A 25755-nucleotide genomic window follows, 5' to 3' on the forward strand; every position below is an offset into this window, starting at 1 on the left:
GTCCTTCCGCTCCGCCTCACACGTGTCCCATTCCCGCTCTCTCATTGGCTGTTTCGGCCCCTCCGTCCCGGCCTCAGAAGGTTGCAACATGACCGCCCTTCTGATTGGTCCAGGAGCTTTCACGTATCACTCTGATTGGTCGAAGGAGCTCACTCCCTCTCGCCTCCGGAGGGCGGCTGGGTCATACCATAAAGAGAAGAGAGGGAAATGTGTACATTTCAAGGCTTCTCTTTTGGGTTATTTTGCCCTGTCCTTTATCAAGGCCTTAAAAAAGAATTATTTTATTAACAGAAAATAAATATAGAGGCTTTTCGGTTGAGCCCGACTTGGAGGACGGCCGGGGTGATCGGTACCCCCTCCAGCCGACGTGGTGCGCTCCGGGCAGGGTGGTGCAGTCCCGAAGCTCCGGGGACGAACGGTCCAGCAAACAGCCGCGTCGTGAGCTCAAGATGCTGCTCCCCCAGCTGGCGCTCCGTCGTGCCCTGCTGGTTCGCCCCTGGAGGGCGGCCGGGTGAGTGAGCACCGGGCCTGGGGAGGCCTCGAGCGGAGCCTGCTGGCCCGGGGTCCCGGGAGTCGCAGGGTGCCGCGCTCCCTGCCTGTCAGATCCCCACCGGGTTTCCCAGGGGCTCGCCTCCGCTGGGGGTCACTTCCTCTGATGCCGCCGGACCCCCCACCCAGGCCTTCCTCCCGCTGTGCTCCCCTCGCCTCCCAAAGATGTCGTTTTCCTTTAGCAAGGAGGATCCCCTTCTCGGATCCTGCGGCAGGGTGGGGTGCCTCTGTGCTCTCTTGGCTCCCACGCTTAGAAAGTAGCCGCCTAATCACTCTTCTTTCTCTTGATACTGGATCTTCGAAATTTGCCTGCCGCGGGAGCGGTGGCTTCCTCCAAGGGCACCTCTATTTTAGCACACCCCGCTACTCACCTCCCCACCCTCTGTTTCACATTCAGGACCCATTGCTGGGGGTCCCTGGGTCTTCCCTCTCTACAGGTATTTCTCTTTCTCTCCTTCTTCCCCTTTTTTCAAGTTAAGTGTTGGGCTGGGAAAAGGACTCCTTTCTTCTGACAGATGGAATAATGATATTTATGGAGTGCGTATAATGTGCGAAACCTGTGCTAGGCACTTGGTATGTGCCTTATTGTGATGATTAATAAATGAGTTAATACTTGTAAAGGGCATTGAACAGTGCCTGGCACGTAGGCAGTGCCCAGTTGCTATTAATCATGATCGTTATTATCACTGGTATGTAAACTTCTGTGGGTAGATATTGCTACAAATTACAGATGAGGTGTAGTTTTGGAGTGGAGCTGCCCTGCAAACCCAGATTTGCACACTCTCGCGCTGTGGAGTTGTGTTCCTGGACCCTTGCCCACTCAGTGGCGAATGTTCTCAGAGCCCCTTTCTGCTCTGGGCTTAGTGGAGGATGGAGGTAGGACACAGATCCTGCCCCACAGGGGCTGACAGTCTGGTGAGGCTGCACCCCTATGGATCCGTGTCCCTGTCCGCCTCTTTCAGAGCTGGACAGCTTCTGCCCCCAATTTGAGTTTTGTTTGCCTGACCCCTAGGACTGTGACCAGTTATGTCTCCCCTGCTGAGCTCTGCCCTTTCTGAGTTAATCAGTGTCCCAAGGGCTGGTACAGGGTGCCTGGGCACGGATGAGTTTCAGCACTGCTGTATATTTTCGGGGGTGGGGAGGGGGGCAGGGGAGCAATGGATATGAAAGAGAGGGGCTCTTCTTCCAAACCGAGATTGGGGACCATGCTCTCCACACCCTCCACATGGTCCCATTTGCAGGCCTCTCCCCTCACTCTGAAGCCGCCCCTCTCAGACCCTAGATGGAAGCTACAAAAATTCACGTGTTTACTGAGTACCTACCGCATGCAGATGCTGTGCTAAACGCTGCAGGGCAGGGTACCCAGGGATTTACCTGTGGATAGAGCCTTCCAGGAATTTTCAGTTTAATGGGGAAGAAAGCCTTAGACATATAAAACCTCTAAGATCTGGTAGGAAGAAATCCATATTCTGAAAAAATATTTAAAAAGCTCACAACAGCAATAGTTATCAAGCAATCAAGTATCATAGGCCTGGCACTGTGCTGATAAGCACTGTATTATTAACATTTTACGGATGGGAAACTTATCTGCCCATTAAGACAAATGTTAAGACCGAAATTGCAGTCAGTCTGACTCCAGACTCATGCTCTTAATTACAAAGCCTCCCAAATGGAGAAAAAGCATTTTGCAATCAGAGAGAAGGCATTTTGTAACCAGGTCTGGAGGCTCAGGTTACCTCTTCGGATATAGCAGCTGGCCTGCTGGCCGGATGCCCTAGACAGGGCTTCCCCACCTCGGCAACATTAACATCAGAGCCTGGTAATCTTTTGTTGTGGGGGCTGCCTGTACATTGTAGAATGTTTAGCAGCGTCCCTGGCCTCTACCCACTGGATGCCATAGTATCCCCTAGTTGTGACAACAAAAAAATGTCTCCATACATTGGTGAATGTCACCTGGCAAGGGGGTAGGGGGGCAAAATCGCTCACAGTTGAGAGCCATGGTTCTAGAACAGTTGTGGTGTTTGGTCAGTTGTTTAGAACACACCTGTGGCATGCCAGGTCTGCATTTATGGGGAAACAATTTTAAAACATTTTTTAGTGATCTCCCTCAGTGTCCTATACATAAAACTCTAGTGCGGAGAAAAACCATCTCTTGAGGAACTGATATGGGAGATATTCTGAGTGTTTCCCTTTTTGCCTGGAGTGCCAGGAATCTCAGCCAATTTTTAAACATACTCTTGATTATGCCTTTTCTTTTTATTTAATAAGTATGTGTCCATTGTGAAAAGTCCAGATAAAGCAAAAAAGGGTTATTAAACTCACCTGGCACCTTACCACACAGAGGTAACCACTGCCATCATTTTGATTACTAGCCTTTTCATGTTCCAAGGATCTGTATGTGTTAGAAAAACAACAAAATGGGCTCATCTGTGAATACTTTTTTGTGGCTTGCTTTTCAGTTCAGACTTATCGACCTTACTGTATGTCCCCGGGGCCTGGAACTGTGACTGGCATCTGGTAAGCCCTCAGCAAACATTTGGTGACTGATTCCTTCCTTGTCAACAGATATTTATCACAACCAGTCTTGCAGACCATCCACAAACACCTGTCCTTTACAGATGGCCCAGGGACCATCACTAAGGGCAGTGGCTACCGTTTACCTTTTATGTAGGTTATTTTACCTACCTCCTCAGCAACCTACAGTGTAGGTGTTACTGTCCCCACTTCACAGATTAAACAACTGAGGCCCGTGGAAGTTAAGGAAAAGTCCAAGGCCTTAAGCTAGGAAACACCAGACTGCCTTCTGCCTCCTTTGACCCTGACCTGCCCTTGTCTCTATTTCATTAACTTTGTCATGTGTGTCCTCTGCAAATTCTCTTTGGAAAGAGCCAAGATACATAGTTATATTTATCTATAAATTTAATAAGTGAAAAAACTAACCCAGGCACATAGTAAGCTTACAGTAAATGTTAATTTTTGTCCCTTGCATGCTCTTGTATCAGACGCTGCTGGGTACCGGGGTCCAGAGGTGGCTCCGACCCACACCCCACTCCAGTGTCAGGAAGCTTGTGGGCTGGAGCTCCCCTGCAGGAGTCCTGAAAACTTTGGATTCCACTCAGCCCACGTACTTGTCTAATTTTCCGAATTACAAAACCACCCAACGCTTGTCCCAGCCTGCCCGCCTCTTGGATGGGCATAGGGGCCTGGTACCTCCCACCGTTCCCTGAACATACTCTGCCCTTTCACCCCTCCAGGCAGTGGCCAGGGGGGTGTTTCTGGCCTGGAACATCCTCCCCGGGGAACCCACGCTCACCCAGCGCTTTGTGGCCCTGCCAGGGCAGCTCTCCTTTGGCCCTTCTGGTGTCCTATCTGTAAAATGGGGATAATCCCATTAATAGCCACTCAGCACAAGGATTAGAGATGTGACAAATGGCTTGTAGGGGGCCAGGGACCCAGTGTGTGCTCTGTGAATAACTTAGTAAAGGAATAAGTAGACCCCACGGTGACCATAATACTTGCTTCTAAAGTTATAAAAATCTCCACTCAGGTGGCAGTCGGTGCAGACACACACACCTGGGGTACCTGTCTCTGGTTCCCGGCATGTGGCTCAGTGCAGAGTAGGGCTGAACAGTTGCTGTTGGAATGGCCCGCAGGACACCTTGGGTGCATCATGGCTCCACCTCTTAACAGCTGTGTGGCCCTGGGGAGGTTACTTGACCTCTCTGTGCTGCCTCTTGTTCCCATGTAGAAAAGGAAGATAAAAGTAGCCATTTTATACAATTGTCTTGTAGAATAAACAAGTTTGTCCATGAAAACCACTTTGAAGAGGGGCCGGCACCTAGAAAACTTAGTAAGTGTTGCTTCAAGCGTGATTTTGGTTCCTCCCACCCCACCCACCAGTGGGCCACGTCATGAAGTGAAGGCCCTGGGCTGCAGCCGTGTGACCTTGGACAAGTCACTGCCCATCTCGGGGCAGCCTCTTTGCTGGGGTGAGAAGTGGGGAGGTGCTGGCCAGGTGGCAAGGAGGATGAATCCAGCCCATCAGCTGACTGTGGGTCTCCCTCCACCTTCTTCGGCAAGAGCTTGTCTCCCAGGTGAGGAACCCTGGGTTCAAATCCTGCTCTGTCACTTCCCGAGCTGTGACCATGAGCCGTTAACCTCAGTTTCCACACAGGTAAGACGGAGGTAATAACAGTCTTTAGGGTAATGCGCTTGTAGGTGAAGTCAGTGAGGTCATCACTCAGCACTGCCAGGCCTGCGGGAAATGCTTCACAGAAGCTCCCTGTTGCAGCTGGACGTCCCTCCCTTCTGGCCCCGCCCTGGGCTCTGTGCTTTCTTCTCACCTCCGCTGCTGACCCCTTATCTCAGAGATAAGGAGGATTGGTCTTATCAGGTCCCAGATAACAGCCCCAAAGCCTGGAAGCAGAATGAAGTAAGGACAATTTCCTTTCTCCTCCTCTCCTTGGCCTTGGCTGCCCCTGACCCCAGCCCCTGGGGACCTGGTTCTAGCGAAAGGACGCAGGCCTGGGAGTCCAGTCCTGGGGGCCTGCTGTCCACTTGCGCATTAATTGTTTTAAAGGTATTTCCCAGATGCTTACTGCGGGCTGGGCGGTGTGTCTGGTGGTGAGCGGAATGGACACAGGCTGGCCCAGTAGAGCCTAGGGCCTGGTGGGAGCACAGTCAGAGCTCTGTAATGAGGGTTGTCACCTATGAGAAGCTCCGATAGGGACCCCATCCAGGCGGTGCGGGGCTAGTATCTCCTGCAGAGAGGATGGCAGACAAGACCAGGGTGGCCAGATTGCAGCAGACGAGGTCAGAGGGGATGGGGGGTGATGGGAAATGAGTCTGGAGGCCACGGTAAGGATTCTAATTCTTTACTGTAGAAGACATGAGAAGCCACTGAGTAGTTTTGAGCTGAGCACTTACTCTCTGTATCTCTGGGTCATGATCATGTTTTCATATTAAAACGGTAACTTTGGCTGCAGTTTGGAGAGGAGCTTGGAGACAGTGGAGCAGGAGTGGCTGTTATAGTCATCCAGGCAAAAGCTGATGGTGCCTTGGACCTGGGAACTCAGCAACCCCGCCGCATCCCCTTGCCCTGCTCCCCTTCAGTCTCCCCCTCTGTAAATTCCGGAGCTTGCGTTGGAGGCCCACAGCTCCATCCAGCCCTCACATCACCTGTTGCAGGAGCTGTTCTGGTGTTGTGGCCTTTTTGGCTCAGATCCTAGGACCTGCAGAGGGTGGGGAGGGGCAGCTGGGGTCTTAGGCCTGGGCCATAAGTCCTCAGGTGAGCAGAAGGGGCACCCCAGGTTGTTAGGGGAAACTGAGTCAAATTCAGACTCTGCGTTATGCCTCCTTCCTGAAGTGGGAGGACTGAGAGCTGCCCTAAGAATGCCGGTTGGATTCACCTTTACATTCCAGAGCCAGGCACCTGGTAGGTGCGATGCACACTGGGGAGAGCCGTTTGACCGCATCTGAGCTCTCCGTATCATTGCTGTGTGGGATAGATGGGTGCTGATTGCATGAATGAATGAGTGAATGAATGAGGAATGTAGTCCTGCCTAGAAGGACCTTGCAGACCCTCATAGAGGCCCTGAGTCCTGTAAGTGATTCAATCTGCCTTCCCCTGGGCCAGTGGAAGGGTATTCAAGTTACCCCAAATGGTCCATGAGCCACAGAAAAAGAAAAAAGTTTGTCAGGCATTCTTGGATTATTTTTGACTGACTCAGGCTAATCTTTGAACCGGTCTCTGTTCCCAAGCCACATTCAGACAAACGGACAGTGGGGCCAGGGCCTAGAGACTTTCCAGGCACAGAGATAGCCTTGGGGGGCCTCTGCCCGGGAAGGTAGAGCGAGACCTGCAGGATTTCTGTTTATGACATTGCCTGGAGGGGAACAGGGAGGGGAAGGCTGGTAGCTTCTACATTTTGAGCTTCTGTGCTGGGTGGGACGTGCTGCTGAGTTTATTCCAGGAGTATTTTTTGAGCCCCTGATCCTTGGGGGTGTCTTTGAAAGCCCGGCCTGCTAAAATAAACGTTCTGGAAGACCTTTACAGTTTCTGATTTAAACCTAAGAGCAAGAGGGGTAAGGAAAAGGCAGGCTTGTCATCCTCACGGTTACTCTGCAAGGATCACGGTGTCACCCATTCCTCAGGTGAGGCTTGCAGAGTCTGTAATGATGTGCTGATGTCTTGCCGCGGGTGTGGGTTTCATCCGGGATGTGTCTGCTTCCACGGCCTGTGCTTTTCACACCCACCAGGACCCCCTGGCGACCAGAGAGGGCTCAGCCGGCCCCCACCTGGCGACCAGAGAGGGCTCAGCCGCTCCTGGCTCCCAGCCCAGCGCTGGGAGGACATGTGGATACCTGATTGACTTGTGGTGGCGTGCTGCTGCTGAGTCCTAGAGAAAGGCATCTGGAACCTTCCAGATGACAGGGGTTGGGTTGGGGAAGTAGACGCTGCCTTCCTCTTTCCTGCAAGGCTGTTGAGACATGTAGCCGTTGGAATCTTCAGGCCTCTCCATTCTTCCCCACTGCAGTGGGTGGGAGGGGGCGGTGTGGATGCTAATTTATTAAAATCTGTAGTTGTGCATTATTATCCCTTCCTATCTCCAGAGCAGCCCTGAGAGATGGGTGTCCCCGTGTGAGCCCCTGGTCTTGCTCAAGGTCACATAGCTCAGCCAGAGGCTGCATTAGCCTCACATTTCTCCCTTTGGTTGGGGGAGGGTGGGGCCTGAGGAATGTGGTGGGTGCGGCTGGGGCGGAAGTGGGAGAGGAGGGGGAAGGCCCTGGGGCTCACTTTGCCCTCAGGAATCCTGGGTGAGCAGCCTCCCCCCTCCCCACAACTGCACAGGCCCCTTTCCCCGTTCCTGACTGCCCTCCTTGCCCTGGGCCATCACACCCGCTCTTCTCTCTGCCTGGACTGCTCTTCCCAGCTCTTCTCAGACCTCCAGGTCTCTGAGGTCACTTCCTCTGAGAGGCCCTCCCTGATCACCCTGGCTGAAGTAGCCCCGCCCTTCTCCCTTCCTCATTTTCATGTCCCTTCTGTCACCATTGTGCTCCTTTCTTGCCCATGTCCCCTGGAGGGCAGCTGTGTGTAACTGATCCAGGAAAAAATGGGGGACTAGAGGATGGCCGTGTCCCAGGTCTCAGCTGAGGCCCTGGGATGCTCCCCGCCATGTGAGGGTTTTGGCTCTCCGCAGGAATGAATTCAAGAGTGAGCCACAGTTGAGTAAAAGTAGATTTATTCAGAGAGATGCACGCAGGCCGTCTCAGAAGGCAAGAGAAGGCCTCGAGGTACGGGGCCGGGTGCTTAGTTGAAAGTGAAAGTAGACCCACGCTCCATGGACAGGGTGCGGTCCGTCTCACTCAGAAGGGAGACTGGTGGCCTCAGAGTGTGGGGTCAGCTAGGAAAAATGAGATTGGCCCCGAGATGTGGGGGCTGTTAGTTTTTATGGGCTCGGTAACTTCATATGCTAACAAGTGGGAGGATTATTCCAACTACTTTGGGGAAGGGGCTGGGAGTCCTGGGAACTGGGCCACCACCCACTTTTTGACTTTTTATGGCCAACCTCGAAGCTGTCATGGCGCCTGTGGGAGTGTCATTCACCATGCTAATAGCTAACAATGAGCGTATAACTAGAATGAGGCTTCTACCATCTTGGTGCTAATTGCTGCATCATTACTTTAATGTCTGTGGCCCCTCCCCCCCCCCCCGTCTCACAACCAGAGGTCTTGCTGTCTTGGTCACTGCGGTTTCTCCAGAGATAGCAGGTGCCCAGTAACCTTATAAAATCAGTGAAGGAACTGCCCTCCCGGCCCCCGGTTTTGTCCTTCCTCCAGGCCTCCCAGGCTGGGTGTTCCCAGACCCCTTCTCAGGGAGAAAGAGGGAAGAAAAAGTGCCCGACACTCGTCGCCAGGCCGTTTGGTTCTGTTGGAGGACCCCAGCCTCAAACAAGGTCACCCTGAGACCATAATGAAATGAGGTGGAACAAGCCCGCTTCCTACTTGAGTCTAAGCCCAGAGGTCACCGTGCCACCCCCGAAGTACCAGTCACCTGCCCTCTTGCCGAATGAGGAGCTGCTAGTTTTTCACCCAATCAGATCGTTGCCCTGCTTCCTGACAGCCTCCGAGCCAGAGCAAACCCCAGCTTCCTTAGACCCTCCCCAAATCACCCAACCAGAACCCAAGTCCTCCAACAGGTTCTTTCTAACCCCCTCATCCCGCGAGGCCCTGTGGTCCTCCAAGTGTGTGCCCTCTGTCCCACAGTGACCGGTAACCCAACTCATTCACCCGCAGGGTCTCTGCCCATGGGGCACTGACCCCAGAGGGAAATAGATCTGGGCTTTTCTGGACTCAGATCCAGGTTTCCCCTGATCTTGATCTTGAACTACTCTTTTTCCTTTTAGGATGTAAATTACCTGATTTCTGCAAGGGGCTCCTTGTGAGGCTCTTTGGATGCCACGATGGCATTGACAAGTCTAATGTGCCTTCTGTGCACTAGGTGGCCTTGCTCAGCATTTATTGTCCTTGCTTACAGATGAGGAAACTGAGGCCTGGACAAGAGTTCCCACAGCTGGGGCTCCAACTCTGGACTGATGGACTCTTACCCACCTGCCCTCCCACCCGCCTGGGAACCCCCAGACACATTAGGGGTGGTTGCCACTGGTGGTCACTGATTAGTGAAGTCACACGGGCCAAGACTGGATAGGGTCTCCAGAACAAGGAGTCCTTGGAGCTCAGTACCCGGGAATCAGACCCTGAACCCCTACAGCAGCTCTCCTTGTGGCTGGAGACCGAGCGAGCTCAGGGCACTCCTCCAAGTTCACGGCCACCTCTTGGATGTACTTGCCCACCCGGAGCTCAGCTCTTTGTACCAAGAAAATCTCAGCTAGCTCACATTCCAGTGAGACCCAGTTCTGAAATACACTGCCTTTTCAGCTTAGAGAAAGAAGTAACTTGGGTCTGTTTGGGAGAAAGTCTGCATTATCGGGAAATACAGGGAGAATAAACCCTCTTTATGTGCGAAACACAAAGCAGTGGTTTTGCATCTGTGAATTTAAACCTCAAGCCCCATGTGAGTCTCTGATTATTCTCACTTAATGTAGAAAGGGGCTGGGAGGAGGCGGGTCACATGCCCAAGGACATGTAGTGGCAGGACCTGGACTTGAACTTGAGTTTTGGACCCCAAGGCCAGTTCTTGTCCCCTAGTTCTATAGTTGCTCTGGATTTCGAGATTCTGGGCCAACCCAGGATCCCCTTGTCGGAAACAGAGGGTCTGGGGCTGGTGGTGGCCACTGCTGACCTGTCACCTCTGTTCTTTGCCCTTGCTTCCTAGGCTGTGTTGGAAGCACACCTCCTCCCTGAAGGTGGCCAACGAGCCCATCTTGGCGTTCACGCAGGGCAGCCCCGAGCGAGATGCTCTGCAGAAGGTAACGAGAGGGTGGGAGGCACCCAGTGGTGTAGGTCCTGGAGTGGATAGCCTTCACAAGAAAAGCCCCCAAGATACCTCCTTGTGCTGACAGCCACCCACCCCCTCCTGCCTCTGCACTCAACCCTGGAAGGAAGCCTAGCTGGGGAGAGCTGTGCTTCTGGAAGGTGGGAGGATCTGGAAGCAGTAGGGTGGCAGTCTGGGTCTCGTTGGGGCCCCAGGTCAGGAGTCATCAGTCCACAGATGCTTAAAAACATTCTCCCATTAATTAATGTAGAATTGTGAGATTTCACATAAATTTCAGATGCAGTTTTGGAATCTTTTCTGTAATGGAAAGACCTGGCCACACTGGACAGGAAGTGGCAATTGAGGGGGTGCTAAGTTCTGCTCTCCTCCCGCTCCCCTGCTGGGAGCACACTGTCTCTGACCACAGGTCCGGCCTGGCACCCTCCTCATCTCTGTTCCTGCCTGGGCACCTGTGTTTACAGACTCTGCATCAGGGTTTTAGGCTGGGAGCGGAGGGGAAGGAAGTACCCCTCTGACCTCTTGTCCCCTCCCCAGGCCTTGAAGGACCTGAAGGGCCGGACGGAAGCCATCCCGTGCGTGGTGGGGGACGAGGAGGTGTGGACCTCAGACGTGCGGTACCAGGTGTCGGTAAGTCCAGTGGGCGGGCAGGGCTCGGCCTCGCCCCTGAATCTTGGGCTGCACATAAGCATGTCATGTGGGGCCTCTGCCTCCAAAGGGGCTTAGAGTCCACTCTCAGATTTTGAATTTTGTGCACTGGCATAAAGCATCCAAAGGCATTTGGAGGACTCATGAAAGGTGCTAACATCACGCCTGCCAAGAGGAAGTTAAAAACAGCAGCTGTCTCCGCCTTTGCCATCGCTTTAGAAAAGTTGATCCACTGACCACCTAGGGAGTAGGAAGCAAGGGTAGAATGTCAGAATCAAAGAGAATCCTTCCTTTAACAGATACACACTATTATATGTGAATTAGGCGACAGGATTAACTGTATGACGCGGGGAACGATATTCAATAAGCTGTAGTGAAAAAAACCTGAAAAAAAATAATGTAACTGAATAACTTTGCTGCACACCTGAAACAAACACAATATTGTAAATCAATTATACTTTATTTTTTACTTTTATTTATTTATTTTCTTTTTTGCCGGGAGGGGTAGGTAATTAGGTTTATTTATTTATTTACTTTTTTCTTCTTTTTTTTTTTTATTATTTACTTTTTTTTTCAGTGGAGTTACTGGGGATTGAACCCAGGACCTCATGCATACTAAGTGTGCACTCTACCATTGAGCTATACCCACCTCCCTCAACTATATTTTAATTAAAAAAAATAAAAGATAATCCTTCCAAAGAAAGGACAGTCACCAAAGCCCTCGCCTGTATTTGGGAACCAGGGGTCTAGCTGACAATGAGCTTGTGAGAGGTAAGCACCCAGGTGTCACCTCCGCCTAGAAGCCCTCTTGTTGGAGTCCAGGCTCCACCCACAGACACACCTGTGAGGCCCTGTCCCATCGGCACAGGTTCCTCCTTCAGTCCCTACCATTTCCCTTGGAGGCTGGCAGGGCAGGAAGCGAGCCGCCCATTTTACAGAGAAGCTCAGAGACATCAGATGACCCGCCTGGGGCGGCACAGTTAGACGTGGAACAGGCACGAGGGAGCCAGGTTCCCCAGGACCACGTCCCGTTGGTGTTGATTCCAATGACTTCGTTCCCACCCTGACTATTTCTAAAGAGGATTTGGAAGCAGTGTGTTAACTAGCTTAAGGCGGCGGGATCATCTTGCTGTCACGTGATCGAGAACCGTGCAGCCCGGGGCCTACTGGAGATGGCCACAGCCTTGTCTTTAGGCCTCCTGGTCCGCAGGGGAGAGGGGAACACGCCCCTTACCTAGTCAGAGTGTTCCTGAAACAGATCCCACCTGCACAGTAGGAGAAGCAGAGCCGTCTCCATACTGGGCCCAGAGAGACATTTCTCCCGAAGGTGTCAGAAGGGCACAAGGATGTGACAGGCAGGGTCCTCATGAGTCTCACGTCTCATGCACAGATGATTCGTGGGCCTGGTTCTCGTGCACCGTCGTGCGGGCTGAGGACGTCATCAAAGCCGGTGCCTGAGGATGCCCAGAGGTCACGCTGCAGGCCCCACGGCCACTGCTGGGGTGGGTTTCTCACCAGGAGCTCAGGCTGCAAACTGACAGCTGGCAGCTTTGCTTCCAAAACCTAAAGATGGGGAGATTTCACATATGAGTTCGAATGCCTGGCTTCTCAAAAGAGAGGGAAGATGAGGTCACGTGAGTGGCCTTCCTGCAGGCCCCCTCACCGGCCGACCCTCCAGTGGCCCCAGTCCCCACCGCTCCCTGTACACCATGCCCAGCCCTCTCCACTCATCCCTGGTGCCTCTCTGGCCCCAGCAGGCCTGTGAGAGCCTGGCTGGAGCAGTCACTGGCCTGCATATCCCTTAAGCATCTTTCCTGCGTCTTTCTCTTGGCAGGGATTTTACTGGATGCGGGACAGCTATCAGACAGCCTGCCTTTCCTAACAAGTCCCTAGGAGACATCCAGTCTGGCTTAACAGTTCAGAAATGTCACCCACTCCTGTGCCCCAACTGTCAGTCTGTTCCAGGGTGAGAGTGACATCCTTTGGTGACAGCTGGGGATCTTGAGCGGGACCCAGGGCTGAATGGAAGTCCGCAGTGCTTTCCCACAAGGTGGCCTGAGGGTGAACCCCTGGGCCTGCTCCAACCCCAGGCAGAGGCCCCTCCCACCCCTTTTTATCCCTTGTTATGGCCTGGACAGTTTTAGCCCAGAAAGGCTTAAAGCAAATACCCACCTTAGCTATGAACAAGAGCAAAATGTGCGTGTGTGTGTGTACACACGTATATATGTTTTGGCATTTTGGGTATGTGTGGAGTTTCTATCTCTGTGTAGCGCACCCAGTTGTAAAATAAATGCCAAGGTATGTATACGAGGTGCTTTATGCGATGGCATTATTAGCCTGAAGCCTGTTTAAAGCTGGAAGTCAGCTTCCAAAAGGATGACTTTAGCTCTTTCTAGGAGAGTACTGGGAAATCATGATACTAAAACCCGTCCATCCATCCAAGCAAGACTCTCTGGCCCCAGACCCAGAGTCAAGTGCTGGGACGCCACAGTGAACATGGTGGACAGCTCTGCCCTCACGGAGCTGACCCAGGGGAGAGTGAGACTGGTGTGCAAAGGAACAAACCAGAGAATTCCAGATGGCGAGAGGGGCTGTGGAAGGTGCAGGTGTTGTGCTGGAGATGCGAAGGCGGGATGGCCTGCAGGCCTGTCTGAGGAGGTGACATCTGAGTTGAACTCCAAGGATGAGGATGGGCTGGGGACCCACTGCCAGCAGAGGGGTGTACAGGTGCAGAGTCAGGAGGAGGCTCGGTGTGCTGCAGTGCGGGGTGGAAGCCAGTGGGGCTGGTGGATTCTTGTTGGCTGTGGTTAAGAGCCTCTTCCAAGGGCACCGGGAGCCACTGAAGAGGGTTAAGGAGGGTGAGACTTTCAAAGAGCCCATTGCTCTTTATCAGAAGGCTTTCTAATGTCAGGATAGCAGAGGGATTAAGGGTGTGAGCTAGGTGGAAGATGTGCGTGCGGATGTGCATGTGTGGAGGGCCAGGAGCCCGTGGGCGGCCAGGGAGCTGGGATGGGAAGGCAGGCAGAGGACCACGGTGAGGAGTCCACAGCAGGTGGGAGGCCAGGGAGGCTGGTGAAGGCGTCGTATGGGAAACCATGAGAACAGCTCGGATCAAAGCCCTGAGGATTCCAGCCCCGGGCGGAGAGGCGCAGTGGACAGCTCTGGGGGGTCGACTTAATTGACGAGCTCCCTGCCTGCCCTGACGCAGTGGGCTGGGGCGGCCTTTGAAACTGTGCAGTGCCACTCCCTGAGGGTGCTGGGCCTAGAAGCGGGCACCTGACCCCAGCCGGGCCAGTCAGAATTACCTGCCCTGGGAACTTGGAACCAGCATCAGGCGTCTTTCTTTGTGGGGCTGGGAAGCACCCAGAGCTAGTAGGTGGAAGAACTGGGATTTGAACTTGGGTCTGTCTGACCACAAGGTTCACACTTTCCCTGAAAGACTGTTCAGTACATGCCTTGCTCCTGGAATGTGAATCTTCCAGAGACCATCACGTGGCAGGTGCTCTGTAACCCTCAAACCCTCGATGGGGAGAGGTCAGCGTGGGTGGGGGCGACTGGAGAAGGCTTCACGGGGATTGGAGGGGCGAGAGCAAGGTGCGCTGAGGACTCTGAGCCTGGGCTCCATCCCTGCCTGCCTCAGCACCTCCCTCCTGGACAGCAACCTTACACTTTTCTCTTTTTTTTCAGCCCTTTAACCATGGACACAAGGTGGCAAAGTTCTGCTATGCAGACAAGGTGAGTCCTTGGTCACCCCGTCTTGCCCTGTTAGTTGCTGCCATGGGGGTGGATGCCAGTCACCACCTCTCCCTCTGGCCTTGGGGGGTGGGGCATCGGTGGGTGGCTGGCACTGAGGGAGTCCCTGGACAGGTGCCAGCGGTGCTGGGGTTAACTTGAGTCAAATGACACTGCCTTGGCCGGGGCTGGCACATCCCTGCACATGCCCCATGTGAGGGAAGCTACCCTGATTGAGGGAGGGGAAGTAGATTCTGGAAGACTGAATTGGGGAGATTGGAGACATCACGGATGGAAAGTTGGGCAGAGAATTGGCATCCAGGAGGGCCAGCGAGAGGGCACGGGGTCACTTGTGGCAAGGGATCAAGGAGCTGGTATCAAGGAGGCAGTTGGCAGCTGGGTTGCCAGCAGCAGGTGTGTGTCTCTGGCTACAGTTCTGGCCTGGCAAGGGCAAGTTCAGGCCCTGACCTCAAGGGCTGGAGGCTCTGGAGAGCGGGTTCAGGAGCACCAGGCCCCAGGAATAAGAGGAGGCCCTGACGAGACCACGAGAGAAAATGGAACAAGTCCGTGGCACACTCTCTGGACTAGAGTGGAAAAGGCTCCGAGCCCAGCTGGTGATAGGACATGGTGTCTGCAGCTGTGTAGGGAGGGGGCTGAGGGCCAGGGGAGCCAGGGGTCTTCCCCAGGTGAAGTGACCTTCAGATCTCTCCTCCCTCCCTCACTCCTTTGGGACCCTTCCTGCTGCAGGAGGAAGCCCCAATCTTTCCCTCTTCATCAGGCCCTGCTCAACAGAGCCATCGAGGCCGCCTTGGCTGCCAGGAAAGAGTGGGACATGAAGCCTGTTGCAGACCGAGCCCAGGTCTTCCTGAAGGCAGCGGATATGCTGAGCGGGCCGCGCAGGGCAGAGGTCCTAGCCAAGACCATGGTGGGACAGGTGAGGAGCCTGTGGACACAGTTGGGGTTGTGGGGGGAAGCAGCCAGACCACATCCATTCAGAAGGCATCAGCTGAGCAGCTTCTGCGTGCCTGGACCTGCTGTGCGTGCTGGAGCCTGGGAGGCGTCCTAGAGGGACAAAGCCTAGGAGAGGGGACAGACTAATGTACATTGTAGGCGAGGTGGACAATACTAAGCTTGTGTGTCCTACTCTGGAAATATCCCCTCCTGTCCATCTCTGTCCCCGCCCTGAGCCAGGCCTTTGTCCTGTTTTGCCTGGACTGACAGCTGCCCTGCACAGTCCTGCAGGCTCGGTCAGACCCCTACAGCCATCAGAGGGGTCTTTCTGACACCTCCAGTGGGTTACTCCAGGCTTATGAACCACCAGGATCCCTCTGTCGCTGAGAGTCACAGCCCAAGTCCTGAGCCCAGCCCTTCCAGTCCCACCTCTGTCCAGCTTGCCAGCCACTCTCCCCTTCCCCCCGAGGCCAGCCCACCCACGATGTCACCAGTCTGGGCCTAGCAAGAATCCTGGATACCGCAGGGGCCCCATCTCCTCCTGCCTCTGTCCCGTGTCCCCTGCCTGGAGTGCTCTCTCTTCTCTGCCTTGTGAACTCTTAACTGTCAAGGTCCAGCCTAGATATCACGTCCTCTGTGAGCCTTCTAGAACCTTCTTATTCCCAAAGCATCAGTTCTGCCTCTGTGGTCCCCCCACAGCATGCTGTTCCGTTGTCAGTTACAGCTCAGATCACACTGGGGTGTAATGACCTTCTCTGTGTCTGTTGCCCCTTTGCAGGCTTTTTGGGCATAGTAACCACATGCTAATATCCTCTGTCTTTCTGGGTCTTGCATTGTTGTCTTCCTGGAGTCCTAGAAGCTCCCGATAAACTTTGTTTTTAAATGGAGGTATAGGGGGATTGAACCCAGGATCTTGTGCATGCTAAGCGTCCGCTCTACCACTTGAGCTATATCCCCCCCGCCCCCCAAACATGTTTTTTGAGTGCATGCATGTTGAGCCAGTGAGTGGCGCTAGCAGCACAGAGTGCTGGCGAAGGAGCAGAGGGAGAGAGGGTTAATTTTGCCATCCCCAGAACAGAGCCTTAGGGCTGTGGGTCCGACCGGCGCTCTCCGGTTCACCATCCCATATGAGAGCGCCCTCTGCTGCTGCACGGGGTGGTATGACAGCTCCACACCCAGCTAAGTGTCTCCTGATTCAGCAGAGCCCCTGGGGTGGGTGTCGGGCTTCGGAGTGTGCCAGCTGAGCCACACCTGGGCAAGAAGAGACTCACACACTCCGAGACCAGATTAAGATGCTTCTTTATTTGGCTTAAGACTTCGGAGCTTGTAGGAAGCACGGTGGCCATACAGAGCAGGAGCCCGTGCGTGTTAGCTCAGCTTCCCGTGCTCTGCAGCCTGAGCAGGCTGAGCAGGTGCCAGTGGTCCTGTGTGCAAGGACCCCCCCCCCCCACCCCATTTAATAAAGCCTGACTCTTGCTGCCCAAAGTCCTTGCCCCCGTGGCTTACATTCTTCATCTAAGGACCGTCTAAGGAGATGTTTACAGGCAGCGGGCTTCCTGATTCTTGGCCCGGACGCCCCTAGTGAGGAGGACACGTACTCATCCCTGCACACGATGTCACCATGGGCACAGGGTCCAGGGCTCACGGGAAGCACGTCCTCCACCACTGACTCCTCGCTCCTCTGCCTCGCAGGGGAAGACAGTCATCCAGGCGGAGATCGATGCTGCGGCTGAACTCATTGACTTCTTCCGGTTCAACGCCAAGTTTGCTGTGGAGCTGGAGGGGGAGCAGCCCATCAGCGTGCCACCCAGCACCAACAACGTGGTGTACCGGGGGCTGGAGGTACCCCCGGAGCTGGCGTGGGGTGGGGGGGGCTGCCGGCAGCCTGGGGCATGGCCTCACCGCCTCCTCCTTCCCCAGGGCTTCGTGGCGGCCATCTCCCCCTTCAACTTCACTGCGATCGGCGGCAACCTGGCGGGGGCGCCGGCCCTGATGGTGAGATGTGGGCAGCAGGTGGGGTCGGCGGGAACAAGGCATCACACCCCTCTCAACAGACAGAAGGGCCACGTCTCAGCCCCTGGGGTCCCAGCCCTAGTCCTGGGGAGAGGCACAGAAGGTGGAGGCTGCTGGGGGCTATGGAAAGGCTTTGAGGTCACAGGCTGGTTTGGGTCCCAGCTTTGCCCAACTCTATCTGGGTGACCCCAGACAAGTGCCTGCACTCCTCTGAGACAGTTTCCTCATCTGCAGAGTGGGAACCATAGGAAAGCTTACATTCCAGCTTTATGAGGAGCAAATGAGACCGTGCTTGTTACAGCAGGCAGGCCTGGCCAGTGCGGGCTGAGTACATGGGGGCTGCTGATAATGATGATAATTACAGCTCACCTTTGCGTGCTTGCTCTGTGCCTGGTGACTTACTTGTTAGGGTCACGTGGCTAGTGAATAAATGATGGAATAGATAGGGATTTGGGCTTGGTCTGTCTCTGGGCAGGTGATCTCGAAGTGGATGGACTCCACTCCCATTGTCAGGGTGAGGGTGGCCATCACTCTTATGAGCTCTCAGTTGGTGGAGGAGACCCAGCCCTACCCTCAGAGGGCCTGGTGGCTCAGGGTGGAGCAGGAGAAGGGCTGACAGTTGTCGGGGGCGGCTGGGTGATCTCAAAGGGTGCTTGTGCACCGAGCCGTCCTCATGCGTCTGTGCTCAGATGGACGTGCCCACACCCGGCGCCCACATGCCCTCAGCGGGGGCACGTGCAGCAAGAGCCCTGTGAGCTCTTGCCCAGCCACGCCCCAAGAGCACCCAGCAACTTGGAAACAAGCAGAGCAGACCTGGCCGAGGGGTGCTGGCAGGACCAGTCGGTGCAGGCTTCTGGAGGAACAGAACCTTGGCCAGAGTGTAGGAGCAGGCAGGGCAGGGCGTAGGCTTTTTGAGTATGGTGCCTGGCGCAGGGAGGAGTGGGGGTGAGGAGAGGACATCCTGGCCTGCATGGAGGTCCGCTGGTTCCAGGGGAGGGATGGCCATACTTTGGGGTAGGGTGGGAGTTGGGGTTATCACCATGCCTCCCGGACAGGGCAACGTGGTCCTGTGGAAGCCCAGTGACACTGCCATGCTGGCCAGCTACGCCATCTACCGCATCCTCCGGGAGGCCGGTCTGCCCCCCAACGTCATCCAGTTTGTGCCAGCTGACGGGCCCACGTTTGGGGACACTGTCACCAGCTCAGAGCACCTGTGTGGCATCAACTTCACAGGCAGTGTGCCGTAAGTCCCCGAGGTGGGGTGGGCAGGGTGGTCCGGGGATGCTTATGAGGCCTTGTCACCTCTGTCCAGGAGCTGAGGTTGTAAACCCAGAGGTCAGGCACTGACTGTACCCTCTTCCTCACTGTGTGGCCATGGGTGAGCCACGTCACCTCTGAGCCTCCATCACTCACCTGTATAACAGTAGCAATGATTCCTACCATGTAGAGTAATTGTGAGGATCAAAGTAGGTAATGAACAGCAAAGAGCATCACAGGCTGGAAACAGCCTAAGGGTGTTTGACAATAATGGATTTTGGTGCCACCTCTGTCTCTGCAAAGGGCACGGGGGACCTTGGAATGAATTGGAGGAGGTGGCATGTAAGCAGATGAGTTGGCCAGACAGAGGTGGAGGAGAGTGTTCTAGGAGAGGGAACAGGACATGCAGACGCATAAGGTTCAATTTCTTGTGCTCTGGGAGGTGGACGTGGTCCTGCAGGGCTGGACTGTGGAGCTTGGGGCCGAGAGTCAGAGGGTGGGGGTGGGACATGGTTCCATCACCATCCCACATTTATTCACTGACTCACTCAACTCGTGTGTGTTGAGCTCCTGTGGGGGCCGGGCTCAGCAGCGAATGCGTGGAGTGGGCAAGTTCCTACCTCTTGAAGGATTTAAGTCCTATGACTTTAAGGTCCTGTGAGCCTGCAAAGGTCTCTGGACTTTATCCTAAAGGTGATGGGAGCCATGGCAGGGTTTATGCAGGGGGAGTGGCTTATCTGTTTCAAGCAGAGATTACAAACCGTAGGTTTCCAGTTGGACCTGGTGAGTGGCTATGTGTTCTCTGACTCCTAATAGAGATGATCCAAGCTTGTATAGTTGGGACAGTTCCATATAAAAATCCAAAAATCCAGTGTTGGCCTCTTGTGAGAACTGATTGCACTGGGCTTACATTTCGATATATACCGCTGGCTGGAGGCGGGTGGGTGTCTCTGGCTCCCCACCATCCCAAGAGGCCCTGGGTCTCTGGGTACCTGGTCTGTCTCACTCATCCCCTGCCCGGCACCCCCGTCCCTGGGCTTCTGCGTGTGCAGCCTCCATCCTAAATGATCGCTCTGGCTGTTCTGAGTGCAAGTCTAACAGCTGGAAACAGGAGACGGGTTAGGAGGTGTCCACACCCAGGGAGAGATGAACCCGGGTAGAGTTGTGGGAACGGGGAGAAGTGGGCTGTGTCAAGTGAGGAAGTAGCAGGGAGACTTGATCACCTGTCTGTGGGGTCAGGGGCCAGTCAGTGGGAACATTCAGGCTCAGGGCAGGATGTGGGCATCGTTCATCAAGGTGGGCACCCCAGATGGCTGGGCACCTGGCATCCTTGGGAAGAAGATGATCCAGATGCTGATCACTTTGAGTTTGAGGTCCTGTAGGTCATCTGGGTGGAGATGTGGTCTCCACTCCGGCCGTTCCAGGTGCCCCAGGGACACCTGTGGTGGCTTCTCACCCTCTCTGCCCAGACTCAGGCTTCCCGACCCCGTCCCCACCAAGGTTTGCCGGGTGACGCTGGCAGCGTTAGAATTGCTGAGGAGGGCTGTTTTCCAAAAGGCCCGCTCTGCCAGCTGCGGGCCCCGCGGGTCCCTGCCTGTTAACGGGCGGAGCGGGCCTGGCCCCCCGTCTGCCACGCTCTGATGAACAGCAGGCTTAAAGGTGGGAAAGTCATAAATTAGTATTAGCTACTGTGTCACCAGCTCCCTGGTGATTAGCATTTTTATTGTTTTGTGGTGCCGAGGTTGGTCACACTCGGAGCCCGGGGAGGAGGCGGGGGCCTGAGCTGCCTCTCCCTGGACCCTCCTTGGTTTGGTCTCGGGAGCCTGGGGGTGAGCTCAGGGCACCCCTCGCAGACCACAGCAGCGTCTGCCTCCCACCCCAACCCCAGCACCCGCAGCCTGCCCGGCCCTGTCCTAAGCCCTTGACTCAAGTTAGAGCTGTCACACAACCGCCCTGTCAGGCAGAATTGTTCTCCACAGTTCCCAGATGAGGCACAGAATTTGAGGCTCAGAGAGGTTAAGTGATGGGCTCAAGATCACACAGCTGTGTGTGTCTGAGTCAGGACTCGAAGCTAGCACCCCCGGCCTCAAAGCCTGGGCCTTCTCTGCTCTGTCTTGCCGCCGAGCCTCCCCTTGCACCCTTCTTGTCGGCCCAGAATGCAGCCCGTTTCCAACTGCCACCACCTTCAGCCCTCTCTCCCCCCGCCCCCACCACTGTGACCCAGACCTGCCTCCTGCAGGGCTACTGACCCTGGCACTCCCCCCTGGGCTTCCCAGCCCCTTCCTCTGGGAGGGCCTGTTCTCCACCCACCAGGTCCGTTACCCTCTCAGCTCCCTGAGCCGGGGACCCTAATCCCTATCCCATCCTGTGGTTTCAGCACCTTCAAACACCTGTGGAAGCAGGTGGCCCAGAACCTGGACCGGTTCCGCACCTTTCCACGCCTGGCTGGAGGTAAGGGCCCCCCTCCCTGCGCCCTCCCCTGTGGCCCCAGGGATCCCTCCCTCCCCTGGCCATCATGAAAGAGGAGAAGCTGGAGGTGATGTCCCTGGAGGTGGGGCGGCGGTGTGGGCCCTGCAGGAGCGGAGGACTCCTTTGTAGGTGGAGCCCCTGCTCTGGCAGGTCCTGGGGATTGTGCAGAGCACTTATGCCTCAGAGTGTGCATTTTTCATTCATTCTTTCATTCATTCATCATTCAGCAAGTAAATTATTAAGTATATACATAGACACTTTCTGGACACTGGGGGTGCAGAGATGATGAGAAACCAACCCTCACGAACTTCTGTTCCAGCAGCAGAGGGGCAGACAGTAACTGTAGAGATAAATGACTTTTAGGGAGTGAGAAGGGCTGCCCATAATTAAAGGAGGGGAAAGAGGTGACAGGCAGGGACGCCCAAAGACTGGACATGGTGGGTGACCGTGACCTAGGGTGTCTGGGTGGGGAGGAGCTTCTTCCAAGGAGGACACATTGGAGCTGAAACCTGACCAATGAAAAGAAGCCAGCCTTGCAAAGACTAGGGGATGGACTGTCATGGACACCAGCATCGTCCGGTGGAGCTTTCTGGGATGATGGACGTGGTCCGTGTCTGTGCTGTCCAATCTGGTAGCCACTGGCCACGTGTGGCTATGGAGCACTTGAAATGTGGCTGGCGGGACCGAGGAAGTGCGAGTTTTGTTTTGTTTCATGTTAATTAATTTGAATTGAAATAGCCACGTGCAGCTGGTGGCTGCCCTGTGACAGAGCCCACATCTGGGCGGAGGAAATAGCAAAGGCAGGGGCCGTGAGGTGGGAATGAGCTTGTGTGTGAAGAAACAAGGCCAGTGTCGCTGGGGAAGAGGGGTGGAAGTGCAGGAGAGGAGGCTGGGGGGTCAGCAGGGCTCGGTCTTGTTGAAATAATCATTTGCCCACAAAGAAACAGTTTCACGGTCAAGGAAGTTTGGCGTGTACGGTGCTGAGAGCAAAACGAACTCCTTACCTGTCGGATTTCTCAGGGCCTTGAATGCCCCAGTACGCCTTGCTTATCTTCAAGAGCAGGGGCTGATCTGTGGTGTTTCCCAAACTCTTTGGGCTGTAGAATCCTGTTTTTACGGAGACCCCCAAGGACCACATTTTTCATAGAACACACTTTGGGAAAATGCTGAGATCAAGGTGAGGGGGTGGGGAGAGGGAGAGCGAGCTGTCTGGGTCATACAGCGCAGTAACAGCACAGCTGGGGCTGGTGGCTCAGCGTTCTTGCTCCTGGGGGTGAAGTGGGGCCCACAGGGAAACTGGACCCCACCCCTGAGCTGGTGGGAGCTTTGATGGGGGTGTCAGGGAAGGAGACCTTCAGGACCAGCTGTAGCATCTGCAACTTCCAGCCCGCCCCCCCCCCCCCGCCTTGTGCCCTAGTCCAACCTTCACAAGATGGGGAACAGTGAGCCCCTTCGCTGTCCGCGGTTCCTGCTGTCTCCTTCCCACAACCTCCCTGAAGGAGAGAGACCACTGCTTCCCCACCTCCAGTATGAGGCTTCGTCTCTCTATGCCTCAATTTTATTGTCTTTTTTTTTTTTTTTTTTTTTTTTTGCTTGTTCCCCACAGAGGTAAGGGGAAGAGGCATTAAGTTGTATTAGTAATGTTATGGTAGTAACCAGATGTGTTAACAGCAGCTTATTTGAGGTCCATCAATCCTTTGATGGCTGTCATTCTCCAACTGCCCACATCTGAATACATTCTGCTACCATGGAATCAATTTTCTTGTCTTTAAAATGGGAATAATAATGGGAGGCTTCAGTGAGACGGAGCACAAAGTGCCTTGAACTGAGGCTGGCAGGTAGTTAGTGCTTGGTAACATAACCTGTTTTTTTTTTTTTTTCTGCTAAGTTTTACTGAAGTGTAGTTGATTTACAGTGTTAGTTTCAGATATACAGCAAAGTGATTCAGTTGTACATACACATCAATTGTATACATATACATAGTTTTTCAGATTCTTTATATATTCCATTATATTTTATTACAAGAAATTGATTATAGTTCCCTGTGCTATACAGTAGGTCCTTGTTGTTTATCTGTTTTATGTATAGTACTATGTATCTGTTAATCCCATACTCCTAATTTATCCCTCCGCCTGCTTTCCTCTAGTTTGTTTTCTGTGTCTGGGAGTCTATTTCTGGTTTGTAAATAAAATTTGTATCTTTTTTTAGATTCCACACATAAGTGGTATCATATGATATTTATTTTTGTCTGTCTGACTTACTTTGCTTAATATGATCATCTCTAGGTCCATCCATGTTGCTGCAAATGGCATTATTTGATTCTTTTTTATGGCTGAGTAGTATTCCATTATATAAATATACCACAACTTCTTTTCCATTCATTTGTTGATGGGCATTTAGGGTGTTTCCATGTCTTGGCTATTGTAAGGAGCTGCTGTGAACAACATGCCTTGAACTGAGTGTGGCAGGTAGTTAGGACTTGGTAACAGTTGCTACTCTTAGCTAACATTTAACTGAGTGAGGAAGCCAAGGCCAGGAGGATGCAGTGCTCTTCTGAGGCCCCTCATGCTGGGGAGACTGGGAAGGGATGTCCCCACCATGGGGTGGGAAGAAAGACCAGCCCTGGCTGTTAACATGAGTTGGACCCCTCTCATCTCTCTGGGTTGGGGGGTCAGGGGAAGGCTAAAAGGAAGCTGTGCCCACTGCTGGGAATGGACCAGCCCTGGAGAGCCTTGGAATCTGGTCCTTCCTCTGCCTTTATGTTGGGCTTAGTTTTCTCATCTGCGTAATGGGGGCGCTGGTCTCAATGACTGCTGATGTCCTTCACCCTTGCCTGGGCCTCAGTTTTCTCATCTCTGGAGTGGGGGACAGGCCCTGCTCACCAGTTTCTGGGAGGTTGTCCAGCTCTAACTGCCTTCTTTCACTCTCGTCCGCCCAGTGCTGTTCCCAGGACCCTGCGGACAGGTGTAGGTAGTGTGTTAGGTCCCTGGGCTGGCCAGGGGAGCCTGCCCCCTGACTCATCCCCCTTCCCAACCCCGGCCCCTGTAGAGTGTGGGGGGAAGAACTTCCACTTCGTACACCGCTCCGCCGATGTGGACAGCGTGGTGAGCGGGACCCTGCGCTCCGCCTTCGAGTACGGCGGCCAGAAGTGCTCAGCCTGCTCCCGCCTCTACGTGCCCCGCTCGCTGTGGCCGCAGATCAAAGGGCGGCTGCTGGAGGAGCATGGCAGGATCAAAGTGGGCGACGTGAGTGGCGCCTTCATCCCTGCTGCGGCCCAGCGGGTGGCTGATGGGATTGGTGGCTCCCGTGCAGTGGGGCCAGGGCGTGTGGGGAGGGGGCTCCCTTTGTCTTGGGCCCGCGGCCACTCCATCTCTTCCTGTGTCTCCCCTGCCTCCAGCCTGCAGAGGATTTCGGGACCTTCTTCTCTGCAGTGATTGATGCCAAGGTACGGGTGGGAAGCAGGGCGTTCCTGGGGGGCTGTGCTCTGGGCTGGGTGGGAGAGGAGGGAGACTCTAGGGGTGACCCAGACCCACTGCTCTGAGCCGGGAAGCCTGCAATCCCCACCGCTGCGTTAGCCTTGGAAAGGGCAGAGGCATCTATACCCAGAGAAGAACTCACCTCCCGCACCCGCTGCAAGCGCGCTCGACAAGCTGCGCACATACAAATAGCCACGCACGTCTGTACCTATAAACCTGGACATGCGCTTGCCCGTGAACACGTTTATGTAGGTCTCTGTGTGCGGGCGTGCACGTAGGTCCCCCACATGCACACGCACATCCACGTGCACACCTGTCTGCACACGTAAGCAAATCTGCCCGCGTGTGTGCACATTTGTGTACAGGTTCTTACATGTATATAGGCGCACGTGTAGGTCTACATGAAGACACACACCTATAACACAGGCATACCTAAAGTGGCTGTTTGAACGTTTATGTCTGTGTGTGATGTTTATAGGGACATATACGTGTAGTTCTACCACGTGTGTGTGCACACATGCACACGCAAGTGTGCATATCTCCCCTCATCTCTGCCATGGCTCACTCAGGCCCTGGCTTTTGTCCTCAGGGCCTCCCCCCACCCCCAGCACCTCCCTCGACTTCAGAATTTGGGCCCTTTGAGGACAGGTGTTTGGGCTGAGTGTGTTGGGGGGCTGCTGCTGGGAATGGCCTCCAGCCGGCCCTTGACGCCCCTCCCCGTCCCCCGCCCTCCCTAGTCCTTTGGCCGCATCAGAAAGTGGCTGGAACATGCCCGCTCCTCCCCGAGCCTCACCATCCTGGCGGGGGGCCAGTGCGACGATTCCGTGGGCTACTTCGTGGAGCCCTGCATCATCGAGAGCCAGGACCCCCAGGAGCCCATCATGAAGGAGGTGACATGGCTGGTGGCCTGGGGCTGGGAGGGGGCAGCCTCTCACCCAAGCAGGGCATGAGCACAGGCGTCAGCCCATCTCACAGATTAGGAAAGTGAGGCCCTCCAAAGGGAACGTCTCACGCCCAGTGAGCGCAGAACCAGGCCTTGAGCTCGGGCCTCCAGACCCCACATCCCCATCTCTGTCCTTGGCACTGCTGACCCGGGCTGGTGTCACAGCACTTCTGCTGCCCACAACCACTCAGGCCCCTGCAGCCATCTTAACAGCTGAAGTCTGTAGACTCTTGACAGGGGGCCAAGCCCTTGACTGAGATGAGGTG

At 54.6% G+C, this 25755-nt stretch overlaps 1 protein-coding gene across 2 annotated transcripts in view; it reads left to right on the top strand.

Annotated features, from left to right (window-relative positions):
- The first annotated feature begins 248 nt into the window (after positions 1-248).
- ALDH4A1 (aldehyde dehydrogenase 4 family member A1) overlaps positions 249-25755 on the top strand; it is a 29914-nt gene continuing 4407 nt past the window's right edge. Inside the window, exons 1-12 of one of the 2 annotated variants that reach the window (XM_031464199.2) lie at positions 249-511; positions 9884-9977; positions 10538-10630; positions 14336-14383; positions 15159-15314; positions 17024-17173; positions 17252-17326; positions 18400-18587; positions 20979-21052; positions 24119-24315; positions 24468-24515; positions 25284-25436. In XM_031464199.2, coding sequence (XP_031320059.2) covers positions 450-511; positions 9884-9977; positions 10538-10630; positions 14336-14383; positions 15159-15314; positions 17024-17173; positions 17252-17326; positions 18400-18587; positions 20979-21052; positions 24119-24315; positions 24468-24515; positions 25284-25436 — 1338 coding nt within the window. In that variant the 5' untranslated portion in view covers positions 249-449. Of the gene's footprint in view, positions 512-3016; positions 3067-9883; positions 9978-10537; positions 10631-14335; positions 14384-15158; positions 15315-17023; positions 17174-17251; positions 17327-18399; positions 18588-20978; positions 21053-24118; positions 24316-24467; positions 24516-25283; positions 25437-25755 lie in introns of those variants that run through there. The other variant, XM_064493995.1, reaches the window with a different exon arrangement.

Source organism: Camelus dromedarius, chromosome 14 (genome assembly GCF_036321535.1).
Source record: "Camelus dromedarius isolate mCamDro1 chromosome 14, mCamDro1.pat, whole genome shotgun sequence".
Classification (NCBI taxonomy): domain Eukaryota; kingdom Metazoa; phylum Chordata; class Mammalia; order Artiodactyla; family Camelidae; genus Camelus; species Camelus dromedarius.